This window comes from Ipomoea triloba, chromosome 10, assembly GCF_003576645.1.
Source record: "Ipomoea triloba cultivar NCNSP0323 chromosome 10, ASM357664v1".
Classification (NCBI taxonomy): domain Eukaryota; kingdom Viridiplantae; phylum Streptophyta; class Magnoliopsida; order Solanales; family Convolvulaceae; genus Ipomoea; species Ipomoea triloba.
In genome coordinates, this window is record NC_044925.1 from 20696871 (window position 1) to 20723138 (window position 26268).

Here is a 26268-nt window from a genome sequence, read left to right on the forward strand (position 1 = left end):
GGGGGGGGGGGGGGGGGGGGAGTGGGGGTCTAATTAGGCTTAAAAGATTTTGTAGATTTTGACTATAGTCATTTACTTTTAACGCGGGTGAAATAGAAACATGGTCATCCTTGTGAAATTACAGTGTTGTCCATCATTTAAACAAAGAATTGACAGTCAAATTAATGGAGAATGAAATTAGAAAAAAAAAATTAAAGTTGAGGACTCTTTAATTTGATAAGAGTAATCGTCAAAGAATAAATTGATAATTTTTCTTGAACTCACTGGACTATTTTGATAATTAACTCTAATAAAAATACGAGATAAATCATGACTACACAAGCTCTTTCCAGGATAGGCTGAATAGCCTTTGACCACTTAAAGTACTTAGTGCGAAACCGACATTACTGAATTAGCAATGAAAAATGACTCTATCCACCAAAGTAAACTAAAAAAATCTCCTCTTATCAAAATTTAAATTTCCATCATTAATAATTAATAAGGTAATAATAATTAATGCTAATTCACCATTTTAAGAAAAGAATAAGTTAGTTTGACTCATATGTTTAGAGAACAAAATTGAGTAACTGATTTATTGACTAAACAGAGGCTTATTATTTGTAATTGAAGGCTCGATGTTATACATCAGACAGCGTCAAAAGTTGTCAAGATTCTCGATGAAGATCTAATTGGTATTCCTCATGAGCGATTTGTCCTTTACATGTCTCAGTTATAGTACCCCTCTCATTGTAACTAAAAATAATAATGTATAGTCTAATTATTATTTCAAAAAAAAAAAAAAAACTGATGATGATTTGTATTCATTTTTTTTTCATTATATGTAATGAAATGTTTACTGTAGGACATTTTTATCATTTCCTTAAAGAAATACTCCATCTCTGTCTAAAACAACTGCTTCAGAAAATCCAGAAATTGACGAGTTGACGAGCAAACCAGACAAAACCAACGTTCCTCTCTGTTTCTTGAACCACTTTGTCAAAGTACACTCATTTCTCCATTTATTCCCAGTTCCCCCCACCAAAACAAGGCATTTTCCAAGATTTCTAAACATTTTTTGAGCTGTCTTGGGAAAATCCTAGTTTTCTAGATAAATCTTTGAGACAACTACGTTTATATTGGCATTCCAACCGTGTCTTCGTTCCCCTAATCTTTAATGCAATTTGTTCCTCATAGATTATCCTTTAAGCTTCTTTGATCTCTCTCTTTCTCCCTCAATCTTTTATTTATTTATTTATTTTGGGAGTTCATCTGATTTACCTTCCTTCAGATTTGGATTGAGAATGAGGAATTGCAGATTGGGTTTTGTTTTACTTCTTTATCTTGCTTCTGTACTGGGAATTGGAGCTTTCAAGTTTCATAGGAGTCATCACACTGAGAGAATAGAAGGTAAAACTTCAATTTTCATGTCTTCCTTCTATTATTGTCCCTATTATCTTGCATTTCTTGATTGCTTGAGCTGCAATTTTGTGGTTTGATTTGGCTTTGCGCATAAGTGAATCTTGTATGGAAATGTTTAGCTTCTGGAGAGCAAGTTAGGGTTTTACTGGGATTTAGGTACTTATAACAGAGTAGCCATTTTGGATTACATTTATTTATTCTTTATACTTCATTTGCCTTTTTCTTTTTGAGGGATTATTGCATTGGAACTTTGTGTGATTCAGGTCAAACTTGCAGCTATTTATGTTATAGTGAGCTTAGTTAGAGGCTGTAGGATTATTGGTACTTTACTTTCTAATGGTAAAGAAGAAAATGGTTTCATCCTATAAATTGTATACAATTTTTCTTCCAGTATACAGTTCCATTGAGCAATATCTGTAAATCTTTTGAGTGCACAGAAGGGAGGGACTTTTATTAGTTGTCTGAACATATCAGAGAATTGGAAATGGCCATTCTTTCTAGCTGAATGGCATTTCCCACTTGCTTGGTTTGCTCTAGAGTGTGTATTGGGTAAATCCGACATTGTGACCTAGCCGGCAAAGTACCACAAGGAGGTAAACCAATAGTTGACTGGCTCAAACTAAGAAGGACAATAGGCCGCTCCCGTTGGAAGTCGAACTTGTAATCTTGTGGTTACCAAGTCAACAATCTGACCAACTTGCCTGGAGTTGCCCCCCACTCTAGGTTTTCTCTTCGTTTCCTTCTATGTTGCAGTCTCAAAACCCCCTAGCAAGACCCAAAATAACGAACATTGTGTAAATGCATTCAGATTAAAGCTTAGATATTTGGGCCGTGGTCATATCTTGCTTCTTGTTGAGGTTGTTTGGCTTGGACTTATAGGAGAAATCCCATATTTGTATTGTTGTTGGATATATTAGATTGGGGGTTGAGAAATTTGTAAAAGGGAAAATTGTAATTTATGCCGCCCCTCACAAATATGTCAATTATCAATGTCACTCCTAAATTATTAGTAGTGTAAATTTTGCCCCCCAATTTTCAAAACGTGACATACATTGCCCCTCCTTTGAATTATTAGTGGTGTAAATGTGGTTACCCGCCGTTTTTCCTGTTTGAATACCACATTTCTTTTCTCCATTTTTCTTTCTTCGTTTGTTTTCCTTCCGCTGACAACAATGTTTCTCCTTCTTCCAATTAGGGGAAAGGGCAATATATGTCACGCTTTGAAAATTGAGGGGCAACATTTACACCACTAATAATTTAGAGGTGACATTGATAATTGGCATATTTGTGAGCGGCATAAATTATAATTTTCCCTTTGTAAAATTAACTACCGTTTGAGGTAATGTTGAAGACTTAAATCAGGATCCATATATTACTAAAATGAGTAAATATATGTGAGGTACAAAAAGGTGTCTATATTAAATGTGTAGATTACATGGCAACATTCTTCTTATTAATTTGAAAACAAACATAAATAATTGGTTTGGCAATAAGAAAATTTATTGAGATGCACTGCATACTTAATTATAGTTGATTAAATGTTGGAAGCATGTGCCACTTGTTTCCATCGAACTTCTTTTAACTCAGATTGGTAGCCTGAAAGGCTGAAATCATGGACATGGGATGATGGGAATGGAATGGAATGGAATAAACTTTGAGAAGGAATTGATATGTTCGATCTTCCTTCATCTATTCATTCCATAGTTACGAGTAGGGAAGGGAAAAACAACATGAAACGGAATGGTGATTTTTAAGGAATCATGACATCATTGAAATGAAAATACCGAGCATGGGGAAGCAAGTGTGATTCCATTTCGACTTGATTTCTCCGTACCAGACAGGAGTTTAGTTTTAAAGTTAGCGTTGCTCTGAAAAGTAAACTTTTTAGTTTTGGTCTTATTCAAAATTCAGGTAGTGCTGGTGATGTGTTGGAAGATGATCCAGTTGGAAGGCTAAAAGTTTTTGTATATGAGCTTCCAAGCAAATATAACAAGAAAATTCTCCAGAAGGATCAACGATGTCTTAACCACATGTTTGCTGCTGAGATTTTTATGCATAGGTTCCTTTTATCCAGCCCCGTTCGTACCCTTAATCCCGAGGAAGCTGATTGGTTTTACACTCCAGTGTACACCACTTGTGACCTCACGCCAAATGGCCTTCCTTTACCCTTTAAGTCGCCCCGCATGATGAGGAGCGCTATACAGCTTATTGCTTCTAACTGGCCATATTGGAATAGGACGGAAGGGGCTGATCACTTCTTTATTGTGCCACATGATTTTGGGGCTTGCTTTCATTATCAAGTAAGAAATCTCGGTAATCTCCCTCTAAAGAAAATGCCATTCCTAGATTATTTATGGTTGCCTCGTTTTATTTGTGCTGGTTGCAGGAGGAAAAAGCAATTGAAAGAGGGATTCTTAGGCTACTCCAGCGAGCAACTTTGGTGCAAACTTTTGGGCAACGAAATCACGTTTGCTTGAAGGAAGGTTCGATTACTATTCCTCCTTATGCCCCGCCACAGAAAATGCAATCCCACTTGATCCCTCCGGAGACCCCACGATCCATCTTTGTTTACTTCCGAGGTTTGTTTTATGATGTTGGCAATGACCCCGAAGGTGGCTACTATGCGAGGTATATTTCTTGCTTGCACTTTGAACTATTATTCAATTTCATTTGATTATCGAATTGCCATTGTGGTGTTCATTAGACAAATGCCATATAATTATCAGTAATAGCATGTAGAGCTGATACGTTCTACTACAAAATGAATTTAAATAATAACATTAAAGTTAGATAGCTACACTCGGTTTACACTCCCACATGGAAGGGAGTGGGTTCGAGCCTTTGTGGAGGCAACTGTTGACTTTTGTGTTTCAGTAGGTTAATAAAGTAGCTATGAACAGATACTACAATGTAACAGAGTCAGTAGTACTCAAAAAAAAAAAAGATAGCTACAAAAAAAGTTGTAGTTTAACCTAATTGCCTCGAAAACCCATTTAAGGCTAGTTATCTGACATGCTCTCCCTATCCAGAGGTGCCCGAGCTGCAGTGTGGGAGAATTTTAAGGACAATCCTCTCTTCGACATTTCTACCGAGCATCCAACAACTTACTATGAGGATATGCAGCGGGCTATCTTCTGCTTGTGCCCACTCGGGTGGGCTCCGTGGAGTCCGAGATTGGTTGAAGCAGTGATATTCGGTTGCATCCCTGTTATTATAGCCGACGACATCGTCTTACCTTTTGCTGATGCAATCCCGTGGGAAGACATTGGGGTATTTGTCGCGGAGGAGGATGTACCAAAATTGGACACAATTCTCACTTCTATTCGACCCGAGGAAATCTTGAGGAAGCAAAGATTGCTTGCAAACCCTTCAATGAAACAGGCAATGTTGTTCCCACAGCCCGCTCAACCCGGGGATGCATTCCATCAAATTTTGAACGGGCTTGCTCGGAAGTTGCCACATGACCGGAGCGTTTACTTGGAACCCGGTGAAAAGGTCTTGAACTGGACCGCTGGTCCGGTGGGTGACCTGAAACCATGGTAGAGGGAACTTTTGTACACAATTGAATCTTCTTAGTATTGCCCTTGAACCTTGCATGCTGCATTAGAGTTGTTCATTGTTATTTTAAGTGTAATTGTGGAATATCAAATCTCCACAGTGAAAAAATGTAATCATATTTGAGGCTGTAAGGTTTGTTGCAGTAGTGGAGGGTATAATTTTAGCTGGAAACTGTTACTGAGCCACCAGGTTTCTGTTTAAAGAAGATTTGTTAGTACAGTGACTTAATCATTTATTCATGCCACAAATTACATTCATAATCACCATGGTCTGCAACATCTTTTTGCAGCCCACAACAGATTGGTGACCAAGTGTCACAGTCCAATTGATCAGTTACCTATTTAATGAATTAAAATTTGCATAGTAGACAACTGAAAAAGCAATAATTGAAAACTGTTTTAAAGAGTTTTGCATTGAAAAATAAGGAAAACATATGAGTTTATAAGATAAGTTAGACTGGTTAATTGATTGGATTTAATCTTTTAGTGTGATTTGGCTGCATTACAACCTGACCTTGGCCCCAATCTTTATTGTGTGGACCATATTATCAAATAATGTATATTCTGTATATTAATAATATACTTTAGTATATTAAAATGTATGTTGTATTCAACAGAAGTATATTATTTAAGTATTGAAAGTACGTTATTTTGTATAATATACATTCAGTATACGAATAACATATTTTTAATATATTAAAAATAAGTTAATATTCAAAATAGCCATTTACTATAGTGATTTTTTTTTTTTTTTAATTTCATCCTAAATGACTTTGGTGACCTAGTCCTAGACTTTTGTGTTCTTGCTTAATATAGTTATCCGTCAAATTGGTGTTAAATAGATGGACACGATAACTTTTGTTCTTTTTTATTTTCCCCCCTCATTTTCTCTCTTCCTCTCCTTTCTAGGTGGCATGAAAAAATCATGCAAAAAAAAACTCTTACTAATGGCCTTGCGCAGGTACTAGGCAGGCCCAACAAGGCCAACCCATAGCTAAATGGGCCAGGATTTATAGAAGCCGAGGGAAGTGTTGACAGAGAAAAGCCCATGGGTTAAAGCCTATTTAGCGAAGATAGTATTTAGATCCACGAGCAGGAACACGCTTCTTTTCATATGAAGCAATTCACCTACCAGATTAAGGCAAATTATTGTGTGGACAATGGACCATGGTCCACATAGCCGTGTGGACCATTAATATAAGGTACATTTTTATTATATTAAAAGTACATTATTTTTGTATTGAAGGTACATTATCTTATAGTATATATAAAATAATGTATTTTCAGTACTTAAATAATGTACTCTAAAATAATGTACTTCATGTACAAAAATAATGTACTTTTAATATAAAATGTACTTTTTATTTATGGTCCACACAGCTGTGTGGACCATGGTCCATGCAATAATGATTGCCAAATTAATTACTCCGTACTATATTGTTGAAAGCATCCCAAGTACCCCTCATGTAGGGGTGAGAAAAAAATCGGACTGATAAAAAAATATGATTGTAAACTGATTGCTAGACTATTTCAGTTTTCGGCTCAATTTATGATATTTAGGTAAAAAAAGAAAAATTGGTCATTTCATTTTTTCCGATTGATTATCGATTTTTCAAGAGAAAAAAATGAAAGTTGACTGAAAAATTAAAGATTAATTCACTGAAAAAAAAAATCTAACATCATCCCATTTACATTTTGCAAGTTCACTACCCATCACATTAATTTTAATGACCTATTAGATTGCATTGCATTATTAATGATATAATGTATAAATATAGTCCATTTATAACTCACTAAACTACTATTGTATGAGGACATGAATTTTAATGGATTATAAATACTAATATATTGTTGGTTTGCTTTAATAATTTAGTTCTTTAGCATTATATCAATTATCAAATAAATAAAATAAATTTAGCTATTTTACCAAAAAAAAAAAAAGATTACATTTAACAAACTGAAACCTATAAAAAATCGTCTATTTTGATTATATCAATTATTGTGATTGGTCAGTCGATTTTCAATTAATTATGAAGGTCTAGTTATTAACCGAAAATTGACCAATACTCACACTACCTACCCTCATGTCCTTCTAATCTCCAACCAACTACCCTTCAAACTACTGATCAAATAATTACTATATATTGGTGAATTTCAGCAATGTTGCCGAGTTAGTTAATTTATTGATTTGATAATTACAATATTATAAATTTGACAATAGGGTCTATTTTTTTTTTTTTTTTGAGTACTACTGCTCATTATGGTAGTTTATGGATTAGGATCACACAAGATGACATTTATGTTATGAAGTAGTGTTGGTGACAACTAGAGATGACGTGGCCAAGTAGGTAGTGGTTGGCAGCTAATTAAGTCTATCAAGAAAGTCTTCCGTTGTCTTCCAATCCAAAGAGCTACACAGCAATATAATTGCTAGTTGATATTATCGCTTCTGCTGATTAAGCTTCAATTCTTCACCCAAACATTACATTACTATACAAAGTGAGAATCGAATTGAAGAATGTCTTGTGTTGCTGTAAATTCTCTTGTGAGGACGATTGAGCTTGAGTTGTTGCAACCTCCGTCTCGCCCAATCGTACGGCAAAAGCAACTCATCCCTGGCAATGAAAAGTTTATCCAAAATCTCCACCAGAAGCTCGGTGATCTGATAGAGCTGTTGGATGAGAACAGGATGGATGCTATCCAAGCTATTAAAGACTTGGAAACTAAGCTCAGAGATGTGGCTTTCCGAGTGGAAGATGAAATCGAATTCCAAATCGCACATCTTTATGAGGAAGAGGAAGAGTTACTTACAGTGGAAACACCACAGAGGACTATTGATGCAGAAGAAGATCTTTTTGTGGAAAAACCACAAGGAGAAACTTGGCCTTCTTTCAAACTTGGTTGTATTTTGGAAAGAGCAATAAGAGACATTGATGCCATCCAGAAAGAGTTGTCCGAAGTGAAGATGGAGTATGTCACAGCTGCAGCTTCTACCACATGTTGTAGTGATGGAGGAATTGATGCCATGATGGTGGTGGGGGATTCCTCCCATTACCAACCCCTGCAGGGCAGCAGAATGGTGGGGAAAAACAATGAGTTCCAAATTGTAAAGGCGATGCTAATTGAGCATTCATCAAGGCAACGAGAAATTGTCTCCATTAAAGGTATGGGAGGGATTGGCAAGACAACATTAGCTAGACGACTTTATGAAGATTCATCAATTGCCTCCCACTTTGACAAGCGAGCATGGGTTGTTGCATCACAAAATCATGATAAGCTACAAATACTCACAGATCTTCTTATATCAATGAGGGGTTGTGTAGATAGTGACACTCAAGAGGATCAGCTAGCAGAAAAACTGTACCAAAATATGATGAGGCAAAGGTACTTTGTTGTGATGGATGACATTTGGAGTGTCGAGGCCTGGGATTCCGTTAAAGCTTGCTTTCCAAATAATGGAAATGGCAGTCGAGTTTTGTTGACTACTCGCTCTTCAGAGGTGGCTACTATTATAGGCTCTAAAGATGACTTTTCGCATCAAATGCAATTGTTAGAAGAAGGTGAGAGTTGGAATCTATTTCATGAAAAGATAGGCAAATCTCTGGGTTCTGAATTCGATATGATTGGGAGACAGATTGTTGAGAAATGCAAAGGATTGCCTTTGGCAATTATTATTGCTGCAGGTTTATTTTCCAAACTTGATACTCTAGATGAGTGGATGAATGTTGCAGAAGCTTTAAATTCATCTACAACAACAACAACAATTGATGAAGAATGCTCAAGGATACTCTCATCTAGTTACAATCACTTGTCTCACAGTTTGAAGGCTTGTTTTTTATATTTGAGCATATTTCCGGAAGATAAAGAGATCCATGTTAGAGAAATCGTAAAGTTATGGGTTGCCGAAGGACTTGTAAAGGGAGCCAAGGATATGAGCTTTGATGCGGTGGCTAGAAGGCACGTTCAAGAACTCAAGGATAGGAACCTAATTCTTGTAAGTCAGCCAAGTAGTTGTGGAAGAAAAATAAAGAAATTTAGAATGCATGATTTATTGCATTCTTTTTGTGTGAGGGAAGCTAAAAAGGAGAACCTTCTACATGTTGTCTACAAAAATGGGTCTAATTTCCCTCCGAAAGATTTCCGATGGGTAAGCATCCAATCTGCAGAAAGGTTTAACGAACAAACATTATATTCTTCTTTAATAAACTGTCGATCCATCTTCGTTTTTTCCGGACAGTATACATCTTCAAATTCAAAAATTAGCCCCCTGTTAAGAGTACTCTATAATCATACTTACTATGAGATTGGATATCTTGTCCATTTGAGATGCCTATTGTCAAGGAAGCGAGCTTTTACCATTTTAGATCCATTTCGTAGTTGGAATTTTCAAACACTTTCAGCTTATAGTATTGATAAAATGAGCTTTTTAGAGTTCCCACAACTACAACATTTGGGTAGTTACATAGGACTGAGGGATTTTCCCATATCTTTTCATCAAAACTTGAAGAGCATTTGTGGATTGATTCCTGATCAATGCACAAAAGAGTTATTTACAAAAGTTCCATACCTGAAGAAGGTAGAGATTCTATGTGAAGATGGTTGGAGTGATTGCATTAATAACGTTGCCTATTCACACCAGCTCCAAAGTCTGCATCTTCTTGGTACATTATTTGGGGGGTTGGTGATTCCAAATATTAACCACCTTGTTTACTTGAAAAACCTTACGAGGTTGAGGTTTACGTACTTGACATTTGAGTGGAAGGCAATTAATATTCTTAGCAAGTTGTCTAAACTTGAGGTGCTAAGGCTAAGCCGTTGTTGGTGCATTGGTGAGGAGTGGGAACTATTGGAGGAGGAGAATTTCGACCAGTTAATTTATTTGGAAATTAAAACGAGGAATTTTGAGCGTTGGGAAGCAAGTGCTTGTCATTTTCCGAAGCTTGAGCGTCTAGTCCTTGCTTGCTGCAAAGAATTGGAAAAGATCCCAACTGAGTTTGCAGAAATTCCAAACTTGAAGTCAATCGAATTGTATGAATGTCTTCCTTCTGCGGTGGATTCTGCCAAGGAAATTCAAAAAGAGCAACATGGGCAAGGAAATGATAATATGGTTGTCATTGACAAAAGCATAAAAGAGGTCCATCTCTCTCCTTGACCCTTTTGCTATTGCCTTTTTTATTTCACTCTCATTATAGAGTTTCATCATATCATAATATATAATTTGTTTTCAATGACTCATGACAGCTTCACTCCAACTCTGACAGCGAAGAAGATGAACTTGAGTCATAGTTGAATAAAAGCAAAAAAGGGTACATATGTTTACAGTTTACTATATATATATATACAGTTACACATTCTCTGTTTGATCACCATATATTTTACAGAATCATGTTAATTTCAGTCATCATAAACAAGTAATTGTCTCTTTTCCTGCAAATGAGTGTTCAAATGATAAGATATTTTTGTCAAGTGTCAAATTATAATAGGTGGAATTAGATATGCTCCTTGGTGGGTGTTAGGAAATGAGGTCACACGAAGTTAATAATCACAAAGTACAACAATCCAGAATGAAGTTAGGCCGAACATGTTTTTGGTTGGTTTCGAGTCAGTCTTATCATTTTATAAGTCGACTATCCAAGGCATATAAAATAAAAAAAATAAAAATACACAGTTAGAAAGTGAGGTCAAGGGTAATTAATCACAAGGTATAACAATCCACATTGAAGGTAGCTAGGTCCAACATGTTTTGGTTAGGTTACACGGCTAATCTTATCATTTTATGAGCCTTAGGGTGTATAGGAAAAAAAAAAAAAAAGACTCTTAACATATTAAGGTATGTTTTTATATAATTCAAACATAAAATCAATATATAACGAAAAAAAAACTAATGTAAAATTAGTTCAATACATCTATTTGCATAAGTACATTTAATCAACTTAGAGTAAAGTGGTAAAATATTTTCATTTCAAATAATAAAAGAAGAGTTAATACTTAAAATAGTCATTTACTATAGTGGTTTTTCTCAATTTCGTCCTAAACCACTTTGGTGACCTAATGTAGTGCCAGACTTTTGTGTTTTTTGCTCAATATAGTCATACATTTGTTAATCCGTCAAATTGGTGTTAGATAGAGAGACAATTCAGTAATTTCAATTTTGCCCTCTCTTTACTCCACCTTCAAAATTCATCTTTTACACCTCCTGCGAAATCTCTCCTTTACGAATTGTCCCAATAATTTATCCCAAACCTGTGAAAACTCTAAGGAAACAAATTTCTTCCCTAATCAATTGAAGTCAAGCATTGAGAAGTTGGAGCAGTTGAGCATGGATTCAAGCCGACGGAAAAGGGGCAAAGGCACTCCGAAATATGGTAAGCATTGTTGTATGTTTACGAATAGTAGTGTGATTGGTAATGGGCATCTATGTATGTTGGTTTGTGTGAGCTTATATATGGAGTAAGGGTTATGTTTTTAACTGTCAATGGGGACCAATGTGTTTGTCTATTTTGAAGCATAAAGTAGTATGTGAGTTTGTCATTTTGTATTTGATTTATGTTCAAAGTGAAGCTATTTGGTGAGGAATGGTCCCCATGTGTATTGAGAAAAGCATATCTGCTTGATTTGTGTGAATGAACAGTGATTGGTAAGTTCTCAATAAATTCCTAAATGTATTTAATTGTTTATTACTATTGGTAACTACAATTTATTTTTCAATGTAGCTCAATCCAAAGAAGAGGATTAGAACAAAGAAAACTCTTCAAGTGCCTGAAGTTGTGAGTGAACTAGTGAGAGCAGCTGTTACTGAACCAGTGATATAAGAGTCATGAATCAATGATAGAAGCAGAAGTGATTGCAGTCAACACTTAGCCAGAAATGGACTTTGATTAAATGAACAATATGTCAAAATTCTTGTAGTTGACAGTATGGTGGTGAAGGAGCCAGTTAAAGCAACCAAGATTCCTTTCATTTGAAAGAAAACTACTGCAGTTAAAATCACTGTTGCAAAAATCCCCGCCTAGGCCGCCTAGGCACCCGTCTAGGCGCTCCTAGACCGAGGCGAATTGCTCCCTAGGCGTCCGCCTAGATGGTTGGCCGCCTAGGAGGCCGCATAGCGCCTAACTCGGCCGACTGAGCCGAGTTGTCCGCCGACTAGGCCGAATTTGACCGAGTTAACTCGGTCAACTCAGTAGAGTTAGCCGAGTTAACTCGAGCAAGTCGGCCTTGTTAATTTTATTATTATATTTGTATATATTTAAATTTATTTATTTATATAAGTAAGAGAAGTAAGAGTTATATATATAATATATATAATATAATATATGGCATACACCACACACATGAATTAATTTTTTGATTTTATAGGTCGCCGCCTAGAACCGCCTAGGTACCGCCTAGGCGCTAGTCTACCGCCCGACTAGCGCCTAGCGCCTATTGCAACCATGGTTAAAACTCTTGGACGGAAAAAAACCAATTGATGTTTTGATTAAGAAACATTTTACTAGAGCTAGTACCAGTTGACCTCTAGGTTTCATGGAAATGTGAATGAACCATTGGAAACTGATTAAGTAGTTTAGTAGTTGTATTTTGTATAAGACCCTTCTTTTGTTATGCTACAATTACATTGTTGTTTTGATAAATAAGGAGATTAGTGATCAATATGCTATTGTATTTAGTAATTTTGCAGCAATGAATGTGAAGTTGTTGAATCTTTCCTTTTCCTTTTTACAAAATGTAAATAAATGTTGAAGATGATTGATATTGCAGAGAGCTAATATATAAATAGATGCAACTTGTTCTTTTTGAGATTAGACATTAGATACTTCTCATTACTGCAACTGAAATACTAAATGCATGCATGCATGCAAAATCAAAATACTGTAATTTTGTATGCCTGAAGGTTTGCCCCAATTAATTCTTCATCCCAGGATATGGAATCTGGTGATCATTAAACTTCTTGAGCCCTTCCACATCAAGTATTGACCTGGTGACCAATAGGAGTTAGTAATAGTATAGCTCGTTTACAAACTGGAAACATGAGTAGCATCTAAGAACATTCAAAATAGCAGAAAAGCAGCATTGCCATTAACATGGCACACAAGGCAACATGCTTTGCAATATATATGGTAACATAGTTAGCTTATCGGCTAATTTTAACTTATTTGACTACTATTAGCTATTTGACTTGGTTAAACAATCAATATGAGTGTTTGATTAATTAGCTATTTGTAACAACTTATTGCTCTAAAATTCAAAAAGCTGCTCAAAGCATCTTTTTCAATCAGCTTTTTGAGAAAGTCGTTTTACATGTAATCAGCTAACAGCTAATTTACCAAACACTTTTTTACAATCAACTAATGCTATCAACTAGTCAAACTCACTTATCCAATTAGTTAACAACTATTTACCAAACACCCTCATAGTATAATCAACACCCCAACTATTGTTTATGCGTGCAAGTAAGGCATACATAAGAAGCTAAACATATATACTTTGAGAAAACAAAAGAAACTTCAACATGAATGTGCACAAAGATAAAGCCTAAGCTCAACTAAAAATCAGTTCAAAGATATGGCATAGCAAAAGAAACACTAGAAATAATACTCATTGGATTTCATTTTATTTTCACAAGTCACTAATACAGAAAATGGAGAAAGGAAAAACAAGGGTAATACAACTAGAGCAAGTTAGGGGCATCCAAAGCTCCTCCTGTCAAGAATCTGGCACCAGAAATGGGGCTAGCCAAATATTGAAGTGTAGAGTTTTCCTTGAAGCAGTAGACAGGGGCCTGCCAACCAGGGTCCTCAAGCACTTTTCCCACTTCAAATGTCATCACATGAGCAACCATTCCTGCAATTCATAACACTTAGAAGTGTGGCAACTTCAAAATCAAGTATAGTTGTATAATCAGAATTTAAAAAGATATAGTCAACACGGGTAACTCAATTGGTTCCCAGGTGTCATCACAACCCTCTTATAGGGTGACTCCTTCTGGGCACTATCCACTAGCTTTAGTTCTCTCACCTAATGGGATTTAGCCTATTGAGGACAAGAATTCAAAAAAATATGGCACAATGGGGAAACATCATTAATCAAATGAGCAAAATTAAAGATTTCCCTCTCAATACAATAAAATGGGATATCCAAATTACCAGAGAAGAAAGCCCAATAAACAGGTCTTTTGGTGGCAACATCCTCATAGTACCAAATGAAATCAACTTTTTCCCAGACATTACACAGAAACCCATCCATGTATTTCTGGCCAAGATAGTTAGCCCCATCAAGCCAATTGGGTCTGAGAATTCCCACTGAGAAATGTAGGACCTTGCACTCCCGGTTCTGATCCAGAGTATAAACGAAGGAAGTCCCATTATCCCATTCCAAATCATAGAGCAGCTTCCCCAACTGGTACTGGATTATGTTGAAGTTCCTGCCATTTGGCCAGTCATACCAGAGGTCCACCTTTTGCAGGGCCCCTTTGGAGGTATTAATGAAGAGGATTGAGTGGAATTGCAATGGCCATGGGGCCGGAACCGGCTCCTCCGCATCGGTGGTGGGTTCTGATCTTGATTCGATCAAGGGGAAGAGTAGAGAAGAGGCAAAGAGAAGGATGAGGAAACTGGGAATTTTGTTGGGTTTCCCTAAAAATTGCATTTTTTTTCTTTTGAGAAATAGAGATAATGTTAGCAAAGATTGAAGAGGGGAGTGAGGAACAGTGTATGTACAAGGTACTTTAGATACGGATAAGGTTATAGTGTGTAGGTTAATTAATTAGGATAGTCTCTTACTTTTAGAACAAACATAATTTTAGGGATGTTTAACAATTAATTAACAATGATAATTTATGAGTTTAGCTGTTTGACTAGATGATCATTAACCGGCTATAAAAAAATATTTGATAAATTAACTATTTATTCTTAGCTAATTACATGTAAAATGATTTGTAAAAAATAACTATTATGTTATTGGTAAAAACTTGTATTAGACCGTCTCACGGGTCTCAGTTCATGAGACAGATCAGATCTTTGATTAATGATATTAAAGATCTGACTCATTAAAAAAAATTAACTCGTTAATAAAAAATCTAACCCGTCTTACAGATTGAGACCCGTGAGATGGTCTCATAAGTGTTACTTAACTTTTAAAAATTATTGTTGTTATTGTTATTATTAATTATTTTTAACTTTTTTATTTATAATATAACTATAAAGAAATATTTTGTAGTTCACAATAATTCAACCTGGTTTCTTGATCTTCTAACATGATCACAAATTACAGTTTCGAAGCTACCATAAGTTTAGAGCAACAATTAAAAATGTGGCCTACATAAGACTTGTCGGCAAATTATGCTGTGGACCCAGGACCTGGGTCCAAAACTACGTCGTTTTTGTCTCTTTTTTTTTTTTTTTAATTAGTAAACATATTGCTGAATATAGAGTTGTCCAAAAATGTGTGAATGTAGAGTATAGAAATCGTGAATGTAGATTTATGATTGTGTGAATGTAGAGTTGCTCAGAAATGTGTGAATGTTGGGATTTCAAATTGTAATACCCTGATTTTTGCTAAGAAAAATAAGTATTTAATTGGAAAATAGTATCAATCTTTATGGAGCATAAAAAAAAACATATTCTTTATGTTGAGATTTGAACCCTATACCTCTCCTTTTAAACACCAAGATCTTAACCTTCCAGCCATCACAATTCTTTACTTATCAAAGTCCATTTGAAACCTTATTCTCATCATCATCATTACAGTAATATTATTATTATGATTATTATTATTATTATTATAAGTTAATGTACATACATGATCTACTTTAATTATATAATGTTTTATATATATATTATTTAATCACTTTAATTATATATGTACGTTACATTATATATGTAATATATATAATGTTAATTAAATCAAATTTATTTTGATTGGATATGATTGGAAGTTATATATGTTACAAATACTATTTGATCTTATCACAACTATATATTATGGATAGAATTGTTAATGTGGAGACGGTGATCTCCTTCTTTCTCTCTTGCTTGTGGCTAAAATTTTTCTCATTTCCTTCTTCCTCTCTCTCTTGATGGAAAAAATATTCTTCTTCCTTCTTCATGGTGGCCGAATCCCTTTTCCATAAAAAAAAAAAAAAATTCTTCCACAAGAATTAGGAGAAACAATTGTTTAAGGTGTGAAAGTTTGAGAGAGCAAGAGTAGACTTGAATTTCTTGAGGATTTCTAAGGATATGTAAGTGTTTATGTTCACTTCTCTACTTCTACTCTGTGAAATTTGTATTTTCTTATATGATATGTTTCCTAGATGAAGTATGAATATTTACCTTGAAGTATAAAAAAAAAATTATTATATGTGAGAGTTATGTGGAGAAAATATTTGATTTAATTATTCATGAAAATTGTAAATTTCATATATTACTTGAAATGAAATGTTTATTATATTATAATGTATTTGATTATATGTTTGTACATAAAATCTCTTTCATTCTCTATAAAATGTTTGGTTATATAGTATGTACGTGTATGTATATATCTTTAATTATATGTATATACGTAGTAGCACATATGTATTTATTTTGTATACATAAAGAAAATGATGATGTATGTGTGTATGTGAATATAACTAAAGAGTTAGATAATTATTATATACATATGAATGTTATGTACGCATGGTTTTCTAGAAAATAAAATATTATTATATTAGATATAAAAATATATGTATATGTTGATCTCACGACATTCATTTTGTTTTTTTTTTAAAATAGTTTAAATGATTACGTGTGGATATATATGTATATATTGATTTTGAGAAATTGTATATATTGGAGGAAATATCTATTGAGAGTAAATTATCTTTTTAAGAAAGTATATATATGGGAGAAATCATGTATTTTTGGAGGAACCATATGTTTGTGGGGGTAGTACAGTAGAGTGATTACTGTGTTACTTGGGCTATTTACTACCCAGTGGCTTGGAATCCACCTGGGAGTGTACACATAGGTTATGGTCCAGTTTCCAAACTGTTTGAGTGGTAGTAGGTAGAAAACCTGACTACTTGGATCATATACTACCTAGTGGGCTTAGAATCCCATGGGTGTATGCACATAGGTTTTAGTCCAGTTTCTATTATGGTTGCAGTTTTGAAATGTATGTTATTTCTCCATATTTTGAAAATGAGAAAAGATATTATTTTGGTACAACTTATATATTATGGTTGAAAAAAAATATTATTATTCGATGTTAAGTTTTGGAGTGAGTACAAAAGGCCTATTGGCTACATATTTTGGAAAACATAAATATTATTATTAAAAAAATAAAAAATTCATTTTACAGAGTGGAGTAAACCTTACTTAGCAAGTTTTTGCTAACCCATTTCTCTTTGTTGTTATTGTTAATTGTTTTGATTAACTAGCAGGAATCGAATGAAGCTTGGATTGTACGAGAGCGTTAGTTGAAGAAACAAAAAAATTAATGTAATAGTTATTAGCTTCATTTTTGGTGGATTTTAATAGTGTATTTTATAAGGGATAGTGTTTTCCCTAAGAATTTATTTTTGGATTGAGGTTTATTATTTCAATTTGGATTAGCCTTGCATTTAGCCCATGATAGGTTAGATGTGGCAGTAGCATCCCTATTCAGTTTAGTTTTGTAAAGCTTCCGCAATATTGTTAGTGAATTATTAAGAAAAAAAAAATTAAGGAAAATTTGGTATAATTTTAGTCTATAAAACTGGGGGTGTTACACAAATTGTGAATATGGAGTATAGAAATTGTGAATGTAGAGTTATGCATGTGTGAATCTGTAATAGAGTTAAGAAGTTCTAGCAACTTGTAGCCCTGTAATTTGTGAATGTGGAGTTCTCAAGTTGTGAATGTGGAGTATAGGACCTGTGAATATAGAGTTTTGAATGTGTGAATGTGGAGTTTACAAATTGTGAATGTAGAGTATAGTGTATGTGAATGTAGAGTATAGTTACTAAACATATAATCCTGTAATGTGTGAATGTGGAGTTTACAAATTGTGAATGTAGACTATAGTGTATATGAATGTAGAGTATAGTGTATGTGAATGTAGACCCAGGTCCACCTTACAAGGTGGACCTGGGTCCATGGCATAACAACCCAGACTTGTCGTAGGATTTCTTTGGCAGGCCTTTTCGAATCATTAATTCATCGGAGCGAATTTAACATGGTTTTTCAAATAGGTACGGAGCGAGGTGAGATTTCAATCAGGAAAAAAATATTAAGGCTTAGGCTTGTTCAAATTTTTTCTTTATGTAAAACAAGCCTAAAACTTAAGTTTTTTCTTTGTTATTTAAAAAAAAAATCAAAATACGAGAGAATACAAGGAACAAAATGCACATGTGTATAGTTGATTAAAATATTTATTTATTTATTATAGTAATGTTTAAAAATAATTGTGTATAATTATTAAAAAAAATTATGATTTGATATCTTAAAGTATTCATTAGGTAATGATTAAACTAATTATTTATGATTGTAATGATTATATTAATGATTAGTAATAATTATATATAATTAATAAATATATTTATGATTTGTTAATGAATAAAAAGTATAATTGAGTTATAATATGGTAAATATATAAAGTCGACTGGATTATTATCAAATATTCATGTAGCTAAGTTCACCAAAATAAATTTTGTTTGGTTAGCATGAAGATCTAATTTTTTGGTAGTGATAAAAAGTTATAAGGGTTCAAATATTTAGTGTAGTTCTGTCATCTAGTGAATGTTGAAGAGAACAAAATTTTAAAGAAAAAAAATGAGTAATTTTTTGAATACAAACTGCAGATTTGTGATATGGAGAATCGGTAGTTTGGGGAAGGAAGTGGGGTAGAGAGGAGAGAAAATGGGTGTTTACTTTAGGGTTGGGAGTGTTAAAATTGTAGTAATTAAAATTTCCGTATTTATTGTTTTACATATGGTAGGTGTGGACTGTACACCTACCGTATTTAATAACATTATTTTAAAAAAATAGAAAAAGCCTAATGCATAAGCTTTTTACGCAGAAAAAAAAAAACATTTCTCCTAGTATCTTTTCCTGATCTTGTAGATAGGGGTGGAAATAGGCTAGGTCGAGCCGAACTTTAGAAATTTAGGCCTGGGCCTGCTATGCAAATCTAAAGTCTGAGTTTGGGCCTAGGCCTATACTGAGCCTACAGTTGGCCTAGCCTGGCCTGAAACCTTTTTAAAAGCCTATTTAACATATAGGCTTTTAAAAAGGCTTCAAAATAGATCATAAATAGGCTTTGAGCCTATTTAAGGCATCAATTTTTAAGCCTTTTAAAGTATACATGTACAAAATTTTAAAAAAATACCTAAGTTCAATTAGATTATTATTTGTTATCCTATATAATATCATAAATAATAAACAATCAACTCATATAATTAAGTTGCGATATTTCATTAAACAATAAGTATACATACAACAGGATTAGCAACAATAATGTTTATAGTTGAATCATAATTTAGAATGAGATTTCGATAATTATATATACTTGGGATTGTATTGTAAATATAAAAATATATATTAGGTATAAAATAGAATATATATATATATATATATATATAGGCCAGGCCTGTAGGCCTGAAGGCCGAGCCTGTTATATATAGGCCTGACCTGTTTAGTTAAATAGGCTTTTGAAAATGGCTCAATTTTCTACAATTCTACTAAACGAGCTAGGCCTAACAAGGCTTTAATTAGACCCGGACATAGGCCCCTACAAGAGGCCTGACCTATTCCCACCCCTACTTGTAGACCAAACAATTCCGTCCCTATTTAGAATCCGGTGTTCAATTCCCTCCTCGCCGACGGATGGGCTTGTAACTCCCATGCAATCTGATTCAAGACAAACCTTTGTGATACACTTATCTTTCAGGAGAGGACCTCTTTACCGGCAAAGGAAGTGAAAACTCTAGAAAGAACTTAGTTAGGAAAAATTAATATTGTTATTCATTACTAACTTAAACCATTTGATTATTTTGTAAGATAACATTTTCCTTCGCATTAATCTTACATGTTCTTTTTTTTTTTTTTTTTGACAATACATGAACAAAATTATCTAAGTACAAGAAAATCCCATTCTAAGCTGAATATAGATACTTCGAGAAAAAACAAAAGCAACCTCAACGTCAACATTAAGATAAAGTCAAAACACAACTAGAAAATTAGGTCTTAGGAAGAATATCAGGGGAAAGAAATAGCAAAGCAAAGCAAAAGAAACACTAGAAATAATACTTTCACAATTCACTAATACAAGACAAAAAAAAAAGGGCAATACAACTAGAGAAACTTAGGAGCATCCATAGCTCCTGTCAAGAATCTGCCATCAGAATTAGGGCTAGCCGCCATATATTGAAGTGTAGTGTTCTCCTTGAAGCAGTAAACAGGGGCTTGCCAAGCAGGGTCCTCAAGCACTTTTCCCACTTCAAATGTCATAACATGAGTAATCATTCCTGCAATTCATAACACTTAGAAACTGTGACAACTCCTACAAAATCAAAGTATGGTCTTTTTTAGTACTACTAATTCTGTTACAATGTAGTATCTGTTCATAACTACATCTGTTACAATGTATCTACTGAAACACAAAGAGTCAATACTGCCTCTACTGGGACTGTTCATAACTATTTTGGAGAGTCACTCTCTGCCAAAGTATGGTTATATAATCAGAATGAAAAATCAAGATTACCCATCAATAAAATAAAAAAAAAAATTACCCGTGTAGAAAGCCCAATAAACAGGTCTTTTGGTGGCAACATCCTCATAGTACCAAATGAAGTCAACTTTTTCCCAAACATTACACAGAAACCCATCCATGTATTTCTGGCCAAGATAGTTAGCCCCATCAAGCCAATTGGGTCTGAGAATTCCCACTGGGAAAAGCAACACCTCACACTCCTGGTCCTGGTCCAGAGTATAGACAAAGGAAGTCCCATTATCCCATTCCAAGTCATAGTACAGCTTCCCCAGCTGGAACTGGATTATGTTGAAGTTCCTGCCATTAGGCCAGTCATACCAGAGATCCACCTTTTGTAGCTTCCCTTCTGAGGTATTAATGAAGACGATCGAGTGGAATTGCAATGGCCATGGCGTTGGAACCGGATCCTCCACATCCGTGGATTCGATCAAGGGGAAGAAGAAGATCAGTAGAGAAGAGGCAAAGAGAAGAAGGATGAAGAAACTCAAACTGGGAATTTTGGGTTTCCTTAAAAATTGCATTTTGTTTCTTTGAGAAATAATGTTAGCAAAGACTAGAGAGGAATGGAGAATAATCCTAAAGAGAGGAGTGGGGAACACTGGAACAGTGAATGTACAATGTGTCCTTTAGATAAGGATAAGGTTTTAGGAATAAGATTGAGCCAACCAGGGAAGTGTAAAAATTACCACCTAATAGCTATACATAATATGAACTGAATGGATTAATGATGATGCAAAAACTAAAATGTACACTTTTTTCAACAATGCAAGGAGGATTCATTGCTAGCTAACTTAAACCACCTTGATTATTTTGTAAAGATACCATTTTCCTTGGCATTAGTCTTACATGAACAAAATTCTCTAAGTACAAGAAATTAAGAAAATCCCATTCTCGGCTGAAAAGCAAGAATTGCCAGACATGTACAAATGTAAAATACAGCAATCTTTATGAGAAAATTATTGTTGAAGAGCCCAAGACTTTGCACTCATTTCACATTTATTTTTCTACTCTTTTAGTCTTTATGAGAAAAACTACTGATTCCCAGCTATAGGGCCATCTTGGCCTTTCTTGATATCATCCCATCCTCTCACCCATGGCTGCCCAGGGATTGCTCGAGTCTGAGGTGCAGCATGTTTGTCAAGATTGTTCGTGACTTTTTCCCGGACAGAAATGAACACCTAAAACAACAAATCATCTCGAGTCAGAGAGTAGATGAGCGTGGTGAAAGCAATAGAAATTTGGAAAGTCTGCTGTTTCCTCACAGGATTACTGGTTATGGCATCTGGGGGTTGCTCCTGACATGTCAACCACTTCCAAAGATCGGGATTCTCCTGCAACCATAACGAAATAAAATGAACTACAAACAACTGCAACTACAATTTGCAAGGGCAATAATAGATTTGCTAATGCCACTTCAAAGTGCAATATTCTAATCTGATGATGGATGGGAATTTGGAATTTGGAGACAATTTTTTGGTACTCCTTGGCACTTTTCAATTTTAGAGCTTCTGAATTCTAAGAGAAAAGCAAAGATAGGAGGAAGTGCCAATGCTTAGCCATCACAAGACCATTTGCCTTTAATTTCCAGCTGATACTTGATGACAGAATTGAAGACTGCTATTGTTACGTGGAATTGCAAGTTTCAATGCACAAGATAAAGGAAAATTTGTACAGGTATATTGGCAGAATAAATTCAAGAAGCAGAATAATAAAATATTTACCTCGCCTAGTCTCACCCAAAAATTAGAAGTACCTAAAAGGTTCACATGTTTTCCATGGATGTAAAAATATTACAAAAACTATTTACATTCAGCATAACAAGGCCTGGATCCTACATATTTGCAGTACCTAGCATATCATTGTTTACAATGCCATTTATGACCATCCCCAAAACCTCAGATTAAAGTGCTTCATTACACAAATGCCAAATTATTGAATTTGATCTATTGGATCCACAATGATGACAAAAACCAGTCTCAACCCATCATTTGTCAAGAGGTTCTTGAACAAACTTCCAGAGAATTCATTTAAAAACAAATGCCAAGTAGCAATTGCTACTGTTCTCCTCAAGAGATTAAATTTCAAGAAGGCCTGTATCAAGTTCTCCAAAAATCAACATATAATTCATTTCTCCTTTACTATCGTTTTAACTGACAAAGTTCCTGGAGCCTGGAAGTGCAAGAAATTCCTATAACATTAAAACAAACCAAAGCCAACCTTGGTCTGGGTAATGACTATCGTCTTTGTTCACTAATGTCTGCAAAATCATTGGCATTCCTGATGGTACGTAAAATCTTGCAACACCAAAGGAAAAAATTCTATTACAATTATAGAATGATCATCAGGTTTCACTGTTTCAGGACGGATGAAGCTCACTATCCGTTTCCTTAATGAACTTGAGAATGTTAGATCAACTTCCAGTCACTTTCAACAACTACACACCTCATTACCAATAGTAAAGCTGAGTCCTTAATTATGGTGTTGCATTTTCATACACTTCATTAGAATAGGATACATCCATCAATAATAAACTCAGATGTATTTAATCACTGCAGGAGCTTCATCCAAACCATAATGATTATTTTCTGAAAATCGTTTAACAGACACAATACCAAAGCCAATCAAGATGGAATCATATCAAACCTAAAACCAAAACCAGTTTTTCATAAATAACCTTGGGATGCTGTTTCTAGAATAAAATCAACACACAACTACACATGGTGTCTAGGCCACAACATAATGAGAAGTCACTTCACCCAGCACACTTCCAAAGTTGCACAATAGTCTCAGAGGTTCAAGCAGTAAAGCTACCAAAGCCACTACCCAAAGGTCTGCACTAAGATAAACCCCACCTTGTGACCCTAACCGGCAAATTACCAAACCAGCCTATCGGCTCAAACCAAGAAGGCTAATAGGTAGCTCACAGTGTGAGTCGAACTTGAAACCTTGTGGTTACCAAGACCAACTTGGCTTGGGTTGCTCCCAAAAAGCTTTTGCTCTTGATTGTACTAAACCCAGTCAGTCTAACTTTCTAGAGATTATAGGAAAATAAAAACTTTAATATAAAACAAAAAGAGAACATATTTAGCAATCCTAGTATAAGTGAATAATCAATAATTTGAAGGAAAAGAAACAATACATAAAAACAGGCACAAATTAAAATTACCACATCAAGAACATGAACAAGAGCCTTAATCCCATTTTCATCCAGAGAATTTATATGATCCTCGACCCACTTGCCAAGAATAAGGTCTAGCTCTAGGAACCCTCTTTGTTTGCTCCTATATAAAAGCCTAAAAAAAAAGCAAGAAACTTTATAATATCCGTGGGTCACTACTGAAAAATTTTCATGAAAAGAAATGCAAGGGACCTGTTGAATAAACGCCTTTTGGTTTCTTCATTAGAGAGATCGATATCGAGCGATTGGAAATTACACTCTTTTGAAGAATAGAGACGCGAAAACGAACTCAAAAAGGACCTATAAATAGAAGTGCAAATTTGATCAGAACAAGTTCAGCACCAAAAGAGAAAAAAGGAACAATTTTATAGGAAAAGAGTGATTGGAACCTGTGGAGGATGGGAGAGGAGATGGAAACGGAGGTTTTGGTTGCGGAGTTAAGGATGAGAGGAAGGGTGAAGGCAATGGCTCTTCTTAAACTCGCCATTCTTTCCTCTGTTCGCCGCCGCCCGCCGCCAACGAAATAAGTGAGATCTCTGAATTTTTTTGCTTTTATAACTTTTATTATAAGTTTTACAATGGAAAATAGAGTTAATACCAAATATAGTCCTAGACTATAGTGATTTTACTCAATTTAGTCTTAAGTGACTTTTTGTACTCTATTTAGTCCTCGATTTTAATGATTTTATCCACTTTAGTCCTCTGTTAAGAATTCTGTTTGTTGGGTGTTAATAACAAGGTTAACATGGTAATTTCATTTCTATTTTATTTTTTTATCAAATTAATTATTAATTATATGTTCTATATATATTTACACAATTGCATACTAAAGACAAAGTAAATTATAATACTTTAGGAAAAAAAAGAAAAAACAGTTAGCAAATAATGAGCAATTAGTTAACTTTGACATATTGAAATTCTGATCACTTTTCAAATGAATTCAAATAGAAGCATTTTTAGTTATTTTCAAATGAATCCAAACACAAAGCAATTAGCAAATAATTAGCAAATAGCATTAACAGTAATGAATTCAAACTCAATCAATTAGCATTCTGTTCCTGTAGTATCAATACATTAGAGATACTAAGATAGAGATAAATTAGGACATATAATTAATAATTAATTTGATAAAAACAAAATATAAATAAAATTACCATGTTAACCTTGTTATTAACNCCAAAGTTGCACAATAGTCTCAGAGGTTCAAGCAGTAAAGCTACCAAAGCCACTACCCAAAGGTCTGCACTAAGATAAACCCCACCTTGTGACCCTAACCGGCAAATTACCAAACCAGCCTATCGGCTCAAACCAAGAAGGCTAATAGGTAGCTCACAGTGTGAGTCGAACTTGAAACCTTGTGGTTACCAAGACCAACTTGGCTTGGGTTGCTCCCAAAAAGCTTTTGCTCTTGATTGTACTAAACCCAGTCAGTCTAACTTTCTAGAGATTATAGGAAAATAAAAACTTTAATATAAAACAAAAAGAGAACATATTTAGCAATCCTAGTATAAGTGAATAATCAATAATTTGAAGGAAAAGAAACAATACATAAAAACAGGCACAAATTAAAATTACCACATCAAGAACATGAACAAGAGCCTTAATCCCATTTTCATCCAGAGAATTTATATGATCCTCGACCCACTTGCCAAGAATAAGGTCTAGCTCTAGGAACCCTCTTTGTTTGCTCCTATATAAAAGCCTAAAAAAAAAGCAAGAAACTTTATAATATCCGTGGGTCACTACTGAAAAATTTTCATGAAAAGAAATGCAAGGGACCTGTTGAATAAACGCCTTTTGGTTTCTTCATTAGAGAGATCGATATCGAGCGATTGGAAATTACACTCTTTTGAAGAATAGAGACGCGAAAACGAACTCAAAAAGGACCTATAAATAGAAGTGCAAATTTGATCAGAACAAGTTCAGCACCAAAAGAGAAAAAAGGAACAATTTTATAGGAAAAGAGTGATTGGAACCTGTGGAGGATGGGAGAGGAGATGGAAACGGAGGTTTTGGTTGCGGAGTTAAGGATGAGAGGAAGGGTGAAGGCAATGGCTCTTCTTAAACTCGCCATTCTTTCCTCTGTTCGCCGCCGCCCGCCGCCAACGAAATAAGTGAGATCTCTGAATTTTTTTGCTTTTATAACTTTTATTATAAGTTTTACAATGGAAAATAGAGTTAATACCAAATATAGTCCTAGACTATAGTGATTTTACTCAATTTAGTCTTAAGTGACTTTTTGTACTCTATTTAGTCCTCGATTTTAATGATTTTATCCACTTTAGTCCTCTGTTAAGAATTCTGTTTGTTGGGTGTTAATAACAAGGTTAACATGGTAATTTCATTTCTATTTTATTTTTTTATCAAATTAATTATTAATTATATGTTCTATATATATTTACACAATTG

General features: G+C 34.5%; 5 protein-coding genes and 1 long non-coding RNA gene across 10 annotated transcripts; 3 read left to right on the forward strand and 3 right to left on the reverse strand.

Moving 5' to 3' along the window:
• Nucleotides 1-894: 894 nt before the first annotated feature.
• On the forward strand, nt 895-5184 carry LOC116031378 (probable beta-1,4-xylosyltransferase IRX10L). The gene is made up of 5 exons (XM_031273564.1): nt 895-980; nt 1268-1386; nt 3310-3698; nt 3785-4026; nt 4428-5184. Exons 2-5 carry the CDS (start codon nt 1281-1283, stop codon nt 4939-4941), a joined length of 1251 nt encoding a protein of 416 aa, XP_031129424.1. The 5' UTR covers nt 895-980; nt 1268-1280; the 3' UTR covers nt 4942-5184.
• A 2198-nt stretch (nt 5185-7382) lies between these two features.
• On the forward strand, nt 7383-11935 carry LOC116032649 (putative late blight resistance protein homolog R1B-12). Of its 3 annotated transcripts, none has more exons than XR_004100766.1 (4): nt 7383-10089; nt 10197-10261; nt 11215-11320; nt 11669-11935. XR_004100766.1 is itself a non-coding variant. In XM_031275318.1 (2 exons), exons 1-2 carry the CDS (start codon nt 7474-7476, stop codon nt 10239-10241), a joined length of 2661 nt encoding a protein of 886 aa, XP_031131178.1. In that variant the 5' UTR covers nt 7383-7473; the 3' UTR covers nt 10242-10262. The 3 variants fall into 3 exon arrangements, 1 of the variants encoding a protein (XP_031131178.1); XR_004100765.1 differs by having other exon boundaries at nt 11245-11320; XM_031275318.1 differs by lacking the exons at nt 11215-11320; nt 11669-11935 and having other exon boundaries at nt 10197-10262.
• Nucleotides 11936-12685: 750 nt separating this feature from the next.
• Nucleotides 12686-14664, reverse strand: LOC116031960 (uncharacterized protein At4g14100-like). Its single transcript, XM_031274335.1, has 3 exons — nt 14099-14664; nt 13622-13796; nt 12686-12930 (listed from the first exon to the last, which is right to left on the reverse strand). The coding sequence occupies exons 1-2, from the start codon at nt 14598-14600 to the stop codon at nt 13624-13626; spliced, it is 675 nt and encodes a 224-aa protein (XP_031130195.1). The 5' UTR covers nt 14601-14664; the 3' UTR covers nt 12686-12930; nt 13622-13623.
• Nucleotides 14665-16002: 1338 nt separating this feature from the next.
• Nucleotides 16003-17662, forward strand: LOC116031425. Its single transcript, XR_004100589.1, has 2 exons — nt 16003-16191; nt 17374-17662. It is a non-coding gene; the product is annotated as an uncharacterized LOC116031425 (long non-coding RNA).
• Nucleotides 17663-20083: 2421 nt separating this feature from the next.
• LOC116032703 (uncharacterized protein At4g14100-like) lies at nt 20084-21268 on the reverse strand. Its single transcript, XM_031275398.1, has 2 exons — nt 20701-21268; nt 20084-20436 (listed from the first exon to the last, which is right to left on the reverse strand). Exons 1-2 carry the CDS (start codon nt 21200-21202, stop codon nt 20264-20266), a joined length of 675 nt encoding a protein of 224 aa, XP_031131258.1. The 5' UTR covers nt 21203-21268; the 3' UTR covers nt 20084-20263.
• Nucleotides 21269-21460: 192 nt separating this feature from the next.
• LOC116032704 (succinate dehydrogenase assembly factor 2, mitochondrial-like) lies at nt 21461-25968 on the reverse strand. 3 transcript variants are annotated; one of them, XM_031275400.1, is made up of 5 exons: nt 25836-25968; nt 25639-25746; nt 25435-25561; nt 21944-22012; nt 21461-21859 (listed from the first exon to the last, which is right to left on the reverse strand). In XM_031275400.1, the coding sequence occupies exons 1-5, from the start codon at nt 25931-25933 to the stop codon at nt 21713-21715; spliced, it is 549 nt and encodes a 182-aa protein (XP_031131260.1). In that variant the 5' UTR covers nt 25934-25968; the 3' UTR covers nt 21461-21712. The 3 variants fall into 3 exon arrangements, with proteins under 3 accessions (XP_031131260.1, XP_031131261.1, XP_031131259.1); XM_031275401.1 differs by lacking the exons at nt 25435-25561; nt 25639-25746; nt 25836-25968 and adding exons at nt 23848-23974; nt 24067-24159; nt 24249-24381; XM_031275399.1 differs by lacking the exons at nt 25435-25561; nt 25639-25746; nt 25836-25968 and adding exons at nt 23848-23974; nt 24052-24159; nt 24249-24381.
• Nucleotides 25969-26268: the final 300 nt, after the last annotated feature.

Bases quoted from the DNA above. Each gene is read 5' to 3' on its own strand.
- LOC116032703 (XM_031275398.1), bottom strand. From the start codon at position 21,202: ATGCAATTTTTAAGGAAACCCAAAATTCCCAGTTTGAGTTTCTTCATC. The intron at 20,437-20,700 runs GTAATTTTTTTT...TATGAATTGCAG, and splicing joins TTATTGGGCTTTCTACACGG to GAATGATTACTCATGTTATG.
- LOC116032649 (XM_031275318.1), top strand. From the start codon at position 7,474: ATGTCTTGTGTTGCTGTAAATTCTCTTGTGAGGACGATTGAGCTTGAG. The intron at 10,090-10,196 runs GTCCATCTCTCT...GACTCATGACAG, and splicing joins TTGACAAAAGCATAAAAGAG to CTTCACTCCAACTCTGACAG.
- LOC116032704 (XM_031275400.1), bottom strand. From the start codon at position 25,933: ATGGCGAGTTTAAGAAGAGCCATTGCCTTCACCCTTCCTCTCATCCTT. The intron at 25,747-25,835 runs GTTCCAATCACT...TTCTATTTATAG, and splicing joins TCCTCTCCCATCCTCCACAG to GTCCTTTTTGAGTTCGTTTT. The intron at 21,860-21,943 runs GTGAGGAAACAG...TTGTTGTTTTAG, and splicing joins ATGCCATAACCAGTAATCCT to GTGTTCATTTCTGTCCGGGA.
- LOC116031960 (XM_031274335.1), bottom strand. From the start codon at position 14,600: ATGCAATTTTTAGGGAAACCCAACAAAATTCCCAGTTTCCTCATCCTT. The intron at 13,797-14,098 runs GTAATTTGGATA...TATGAATTGCAG, and splicing joins TTATTGGGCTTTCTTCTCTG to GAATGGTTGCTCATGTGATG.
- LOC116031378 (XM_031273564.1), top strand. From the start codon at position 1,281: ATGAGGAATTGCAGATTGGGTTTTGTTTTACTTCTTTATCTTGCTTCT. The intron at 1,387-3,309 runs GTAAAACTTCAA...TTCAAAATTCAG, and splicing joins TCACACTGAGAGAATAGAAG to GTAGTGCTGGTGATGTGTTG. The intron at 4,027-4,427 runs GTATATTTCTTG...CTCCCTATCCAG, and splicing joins GAAGGTGGCTACTATGCGAG to AGGTGCCCGAGCTGCAGTGT.